This window comes from Penaeus vannamei, chromosome 34 (genome assembly GCF_042767895.1).
Source record: "Penaeus vannamei isolate JL-2024 chromosome 34, ASM4276789v1, whole genome shotgun sequence".
NCBI classification, from domain to species: Eukaryota; Metazoa; Arthropoda; class Malacostraca; order Decapoda; family Penaeidae; genus Penaeus; species Penaeus vannamei.
The window spans coordinates 16,749,048-16,756,547 of NC_091582.1; the positions used below are offsets into that span (position 1 = coordinate 16,749,048).

General features: G+C 46.8%; 1 protein-coding gene across 2 annotated transcripts in view; it reads right to left on the reverse strand.

The window, feature by feature from the left end:
• The window catches only part of LOC113827514 (peroxisomal sarcosine oxidase), a 9,293-nt gene that overhangs the window by 394 nt on the left and 1,399 nt on the right, over nucleotides 1–7,500 (reverse strand). For both annotated transcript variants that reach the window (XM_070145593.1, XM_070145594.1), the window contains exons 3-10: nucleotides 4,993–5,144; nucleotides 4,520–4,642; nucleotides 3,680–3,764; nucleotides 3,143–3,327; nucleotides 2,803–2,929; nucleotides 2,175–2,324; nucleotides 858–933; nucleotides 1–286 (exon numbers count right to left, since the gene is read on the reverse strand). The exon at nucleotides 1–286 is cut by the window's left edge and continues 394 nt beyond it. In XM_070145593.1, the coding sequence (XP_070001694.1) occupies nucleotides 150–286; nucleotides 858–933; nucleotides 2,175–2,324; nucleotides 2,803–2,929; nucleotides 3,143–3,327; nucleotides 3,680–3,764; nucleotides 4,520–4,642; nucleotides 4,993–5,144 (1,035 nt within the window). In that variant the 3' untranslated portion in view covers nucleotides 1–149. The remainder of the gene's footprint in view (nucleotides 287–857; nucleotides 934–2,174; nucleotides 2,325–2,802; nucleotides 2,930–3,142; nucleotides 3,328–3,679; nucleotides 3,765–4,519; nucleotides 4,643–4,992; nucleotides 5,145–7,500) is intronic.

Consider the following 7,500-nt stretch of genomic DNA (forward strand, 5'->3'; position numbering starts at 1 on the left):
ATATTCCTTTACCTTTTTCCATTGTACAATAGCTATTCCTATTTGCTTTATTTCTATAACAAACATAACACTATAATGTACTTTAGTCATCCACATTTCTACATAATTCCACCTATCCAATTCTACGTCTCTTGCCTCCTTCCAGTTCCTCAATATTTACTCTTTATCGCTTTGTCCTTATCGAACCTCGTCGCGGCGAAAGCGCTGACGTCATGCTTGGGCGCCTTCCCCTGGATCACGTGACTGAACACCTCGCCGACCACGGGCGCGATCTTGAACCCCGTGCCTGGCGGAGGAGGAGGGGGATGAGGAAAGGGGAATGAGTAGTGGGTAATGAGGGGTGAGGGATGAGTAATGGGTATAGGGCAATGAGTAAAGAGGAAAGAATAATGAGTAAAGAGTAAAGGGTAATGAGTAAACAGTAATGAGTAAAGAGTAATGAGAAATGAGAATTGCAAGGGACAGAACTGTACGGATTCAGTGAAATTATAAGAACAATAACAATGAAAATAACAACAATTATAAGAATAGCAACAACAGCTCCAATCATGACAATAACAACAACAGCGACGTTAACAACAACAACGTTAACAACAACAACGACAGCAACAACAACAACGTTAACAACAACAGGAGCAACAACAACGTCTACAACAACAACAGCATCACCAACGTTAACAACAACAGCAACATCAACGTTAACAAGGCCACAACAACAACTTTAACAACAACAACAACAACAACGTTAACATCAACAACAACAACGACAACAACAACAACAACGCTAACAACAACAACAACGCTAACAGCAACAGCGACGCCCACGAGGCCCGCACGAGGGCGAGGCGACCCGAGACCTGAGAATCCGACGGCGAAGAGGACGTTGCGGTGGCGGGGATGGCGGTCCAGGATGAACTCCTCGTCGGGCGTCAACTGCGGCGGGAGAGGGCGGGGTTAGAGGGCGGTTGGGGGATTGGGTGGTTGGGTGGTTGGGTGGTTGGGTAATTGGATGATTGGGCGGTTGGGAGATTGGGGGATTGGGCGGTTGGGGGATTGGGTGGTTGGGTGATTGGGCAGTTGGGCTGTTGGGTGATTAGGTGATTGGGCAGTTGGGTGATTGGGCGGTTGGGTGATTAGGTATTGGTTAATTAGGTGATTGGGTGATTGGCGTTTACGAAAGGAGAGGAGGAGAAGGGGGAGGAGAGGGATGATGATGATGAGGAGGAGGAGGAGGAGGTAGAGGTGGAGGAGGTGGTGGAAGTGGAAGGGGAGGAGGAGAAGAAGAAGGAGGAGGAGGAGGAGGAGGAGGAGGAGCAAGAGGAGGAGGAGGAGGAGGAGGAGGAGAAGAAGAAGAAGAAGGAGGAGAAGGAGGAGGAGGAGGAGGAGTGGCTGTCGAATCGAATATAAGTCGATGATTTGCGTTTGAGTTATCAAGGATAACTGCATGGACTTATTTTCTCCATCTGGCTGTATGAATTTGTCTGACTTTATTTCTGTCTTTGTTTACTTATCTCTCTGTTTTTTCTGTTTATATCATATATATATATATATATATATATATATATATATATATATATATATATATATATATATATATATGTGTGTGTGTGTGTGTGTGTGTGTGTGTGTGTGTGTGTGTGTGTGTGTGTGTGTATAATTTGAATTATTTGTATGTATATCTATCTATCTATACATATATGTTTGTTCCCCTTCCTTTCCTCTCTTTCTCCGTCTCCCTCTTTCTCTTTCGTTCACTCCTCCCTCTCTCTCTCTCCCTCCCTTTCAGTCTCTTCCCCTCTTTCTCTCCACCTCTCTCCCTCCTTTTCTTCCCCCTTCTCGCTTCCATTTATCTCTCCAACTTTCTCCCTCCTCCTCCTCCCCCTCTCGTTTCCATTTATCTCTCCAACACTCTCCCTCCTCCCTCTCCCTCTCTTTCCCTTGAGCTCCCAACCTCTCTTTCTTTCTCTTTCCCTTCTGTTCCTTTTCTCTCTTTCCCTTTATATCTCCTCCTCTCTCCCTCTCTTTTTCCCTTTCTCTCTCCATCTCTTCCCTCTCATCCCTCTCCCTTTCTCTCTCCACCATCTCCCCTCTCCCTCTCTTTCCCTTTATCTCTCCCTCTTCCCTCTCCCTCTCTCGTTCCCTTTATCTCTCCCCCCCTCCTCCCCTCGACTCACCGTGTAGTAGCACAGCTGCTCGAAGGCGAACTGCTCCGCCAAGTCCGGGAAGTAATTCTTGAAGTAAGTGAGCGACTTTTGCCTCAATTCCGAGATGTCGACTTCTTGGCTCTGGTTCGGGTCCATCTCGACGCCGTCATGGAGGCCCACCTGCGGAGAGGGACGGGGGAGGGGATGGGGGGATGGGCAGATAATTGGGGATAGGGAAAGGGAGATGAAACGGACGAAGGAGAGGAGAGAAAGGGGTGGATTAACTGAATCGTCTATCTACTTGAGCTCAATTAAGTGCCGGATGGGCTTAGGTTTCTAGGCATCCAGTGTCAGTGAAGGAGTATAAAGAAATGTAGATTTTGCAATATAGACAGGTGTGCAGATACATTGGACAGGTTGGTCATGATAGTCATGTGATAACTGATAATGTTTTTCATGCTAATTAGCTTAAAAGCGATGATGTCATTCAACTATGTATTCGACCATTCACCAAATGTATCTCCTCTTCTACTAAATTTATAAAAATACATACATGCTGTATATACACAAATAATAAGATTATAAAAATACATACATACTATACTTACACAAATAAAATGAAAATAGACAACATCAGATTCATCTCACACATCCCTACCTTGATGTGCCCCGGGTGTTCCATGGCAGGAAGAGCATAGTAGTGGCTGTTCTCGACGGAGCAGTCCACGAAGCTCGAGAAAGGGAACTGCTCGTTGCGACAGTAGAGCGAGGTCGTCCTTACTGACCTGAGGGCGCGAGGGAGCTCGTGAGAGGGGGTCGTCGAGGGAAGTGGTGAAATTCAGAACAGAAGGGGAAAGAGTGCAAGGAAGGGGCAAAGAGAAGTATAGGAATACAAACAATAGCTAGATATATGTATGTATACAAGCATATATAGATCTGTCTTTGATAAAGCGCGGGCGATTGCAAGTCATTGGAGGAAAAGCGAGTCGGAGCGGAACCTGAGAGGCAAGTAGAGGCCGAGGTGCTGGAGGACGTGGTTCGCCCAGGGCCCCGGGCACAGCACCAGCCAGCGGGCCCTGACGACGCCCCTGGGCCCGGAGATCTTGGTCCAGGGCTCCCCGGGCTCCACGCCCACCACAGGCCACCCGTCGAGCACGTGGCCGCCCTCGTCGCGGAACAGCTTCTGCGGGGAGAGGGCGGGGCCGAGCTCAGTGCTGGTCGGCCATGCAGTCTCTCTCTCTCTCTCTCTCTCTATCTCTCTCTCTCTCTCTCTCCCCCTCTCTCTCTCTCTCTCTCTCTCTCTCTCGCTCTCGTTCTCTCTCTCTCGCTCTCGTTCTCTCTCTCTCGCTCTCGTTCTCTCTCTCTCCTTCCCTCCCTCCTCCTCCTCCTCCTCCTCTCCCTCCTCTCTCTCTCTCTCTGAAACGAGTCCTTCACATTTTAGGACAATGTATTCCAACAAAGATTAAATCGAGGGACTCCATGGCGATTCTTCAGCCATGAAAATCCCCGCGACTGATACTCCGACAGCCTCTCACCTGGACCGCCAGCAGGCACCTGTCCGACCTCAGGACGCCGGCCGTCGGGTCCTCGAAGGCGTAGTAGTCGTCGGTGAACTTGGATCTGAAAGGGTCGTCTGTCTCTTTGAAACACGTATCACAGTATCTCTATATCTATTCCAGCTTTTAGTTTAAGGATTCCTAGTTCAGCTGATTCTGGTTTTGTTTTGTAGAGCGTTTAGCAGACCTCATAAAACCTTAATAAACAGAGAAGCGAATCGTATGTCATCTTATGCTCTACGTTATATATCTCTTCAAATATTTCACGATGCATAAAGTTCGTGAAGCAATATCAAGGCTTGATTTTAGGAATATTCTAGCAACGTCCATCAAAGCCAAGCCCGCTTCTCGGGTTCAAGGAATTCCATCCGGGGTCGCCCTCTCCTTCCCCACTCTGGTCCTACGCCGAGGAAGGCCAACGGGCACGGGAGATCCTAGGGCATTCCGGGCACGGAGGCGGGAATGGCTAGATCAGTAGCAACTCGAGGAGGTGTCATGGCGTCTGTTTCGATGATCGTTCAGTGAAAATATAACCATTAAAATCATTATTTTCCATCCTTTTTGAAAATTGAAGAGACCAAAATGATCGACCTTATTCACAAAGCATCCGTAACTTTTGTGACGTCATCAAAATAAACCCCATGTAGTTTGTTTTTTTCCTAAATTAGAATCAGACGCCATGACACCTCCTGGAGTTGCTACTGCTCTAGCCTTCCCCGCACTGAGGTCCTGGAAACCCTTAGGCTGAAGGGGGATTCCCGGGCGCCCGTTTGGCAGCGAGGGACCCTTTGGGCCTCGGTCCGCCTCAGCCTCACTCACCTGTACTTGGCGTTGGTCTGCTGGATGGAGAGCCAGACCGGCGCGTGTCCCGTCGCCTCCACGGACGCCGCCATCTTGTCCAGCATCTGGCGGTCCTTCCCCACCACCAGCATGGGGGCGGGCCTGGGGGAGGAGGGGGGGAGGAGGTTAGCTCTCTTGGCAGGGGGGAGGGGGTGAGTCTCATGGCAGGGGGAGGGGTGAGTCTCATGGCAGGGGGGAGGGGGTGAGTCTCATGGCTGGGGGGAGGGGGGGAGTCTCATGATAGGGGGGAGGGGTGCAGAGTGAAGATTCCACGGAAGGGATTTAATGTGAGTTGTGCATTGAAAGTGAGTGTGGAAAGCGGTGTATCATATAATTCTATTAGAACAGGGGATTAAGGAACGACATCTGAGAGGAGGAGGAGGAGGAGAGAGCAGGAGAAAAGGTCCCTCCTCCAAGGACAGCCGCCATGAAGGAACCAAGACCTCGCTTGCCTTATCAGCTCCTCGTGGGCCTTCTCGGAGATCTCCTGCCACAGCCGGAAGGAGTCGTCCATGATGGGCGTGAGTTCAGGGATCCCGAAGTTGGCCCTGCGCGTGATCCTGCTGAGGCCGGCGCTGCTCCCCCGGGGGCTGGGCAGCGCGGACTGGGGGCGGCAGGGGGAGGGGGAGGGGGTTAGGGCGCTCTGAGGGGATAGTGCTTGGCAGAACGTGGTTTCCACACGTACGCATGCATGTACATACATACACACACACATAAACACAGCTATTCAGGCAAATGAATAAAATGTTTGTGATTGACTGATTATCTAAATTATTATTTAGATTATTAGAGAGAGTGAGAGAGAGGCAAAGAGAAAGAGAGAGAGTGAGAGAGAGAGAGAGAGAGTGAGAGAGAGAGAGAGAGAGAGAGAGAGAGAGAGAGAGAGAGAGAGAGAGAGAGAGAGAGAGAGAGAGAGAGAGAGAGAGAGAGAGAGGGAGGGGGGGAGGGAGGGAGGGAGGGAGGGAGGGGAGGGAGGGAGGGAGAGAGAGAGAGAGAGAGAGAGAGAGAGAGAGAGAGAGAGAGAGAGAGAGAGAGAGAGAGAGACAGACGGAAAGAGAGAAATAGAAAAAGAGACAGACAGAAAGAGAGAAACAGACAGACAGAAAGACAGAGAGAAATTCACAATTCACGCATCAATGTGTATCATTTATTCTTTCCTCCCCTTATTATTATTATTATTTTTCATATTTAAGCCTTAATTAATTCCATGACAGAATTGGAAGATAACATACGACTGCCAAGTACTACCGTTGTATTGAGGATCGTAAAAAAGTTCAGATTGAGACACCCAAACACCCAAAGTTGTAACATCTCGGTCGTTTTGGAAAAAAAATCAACTTATATTTTCATTACCAGTATCTAGATTTAGTCCTGAGATCTGTAATGTTATGAATCAAATTATTGATTTTCCCAATGTGGCAAAATATCCTCTTAGATAACCCTTTAGCCGATTGTGATCATAATAAGTATTGTAAGTATACCATTACTTTGCATCATATGAACTGTATTGTTGTCATTATTATCATTCAGTGTATTAACACGGATAATGAAATCATAAACAATGATGATGATTTGTTAAAGTCCTTTCTTCTTCAAAATGAAATAACCTGAAGAATTCTGAAAAGGCTCAAAACACGATTAAACTTATCAAATTGTATTGAAATCAAGGATTCATGCGTATTCCATCTTGTCATATATATACGCGATGATCGCCGTTTCTCTACAATTCTCAAGCGACTGCCACAATAAATAAATCAGAATAATAAATTGTTCGTGGTTTATTTCTTTGCTACAAGAGAGAGAGAGATAGAGAGAGAGAGAGAGAGAGAGAGAGAGAGAGAGAGAGAGAGAGAGAGAGAGAGAGAGAGAGAGAGAGAGAATGAGAGAGAGAGAATGAGAGATGAGAGATGAGAGAGAGAGAGAGGAGATGAGAGAGAGAGAGAGAGGAGAGGAAGGGAGAGAGAGAGGGAGAGAGAGAGGGAGAGAGAGAGAGAGAGAGAGAGAGAGAGAGAGAGAGAGAGAGAGAGAGAGAGAGAGAGAGAGAGAGAGAGAGAGAGAGAGAGAGAGAGAGAGAGAGAGAGAGAGTGAAAGAAAGCGAGAGCGAGAGAGAGAGAGATGTTGGCAACCCTGCTTGTTTACATTCGATCAGCTGTTTGGACAAGTGAAAAGGTGATTAGGAAGAGAAAGACCTTTTGGTGAAGCGTTATTTCTAATGTCTAAATGGATCTAAGTGCGAATTTGACACGCAATATTGATGGTATAGACGAACACACGCGAGGATATGGTCTGCATCTTAATTTGTGATATTCAAACTAATTCTGCCACATTTTTCAGTAACAATATGGATTACCTTATCCCTGCTTCGCCAATGCAGTGGTTTAGATAATATAACCATTTACCGTATTCTCTGTACATCAGTTAGTGGTTATGATAAAAGAATATATATAAATGTTTACAATACAATATTCGAAATGCGGGGATGCTGAATCTTTAAAAAATATATACAGAAAAATCTTAACCAATCTTTACTTCACACGAAAGAACAGAATTTCGCCGGGAGTCCAAGCAAAACGAGTCTTACGCCGAAGAACACGAACGCCAAACGTACATATGAAGTGCCTGTGAAGCGACTTACGCAGGAACCGTTGTCGAAAGCCCGAGAGATAAAGAATATGGGGAGGATTGAGGAGGATTGAGGAGGATGACTCTATCCCACTAACGCCTGGATGGTATGTTACTATAGGTCACGTCAACTGTGAATTTTGTTTATTAATTGGAGTGGTCTTATGTGTACTTAGTGGTCGCGGAGTCAATTGCTAGCTCTACATACTTCACATGTTTACCTTTTTCTTGGCTATTCGAGGAGTCAATTACTAGCTCTATATAATTCAATTGTTTACCTTTTTCTTGGCTATTGGAAAGGTGTTTTGGAATTATCTTAATATCATAATAATCCTGAT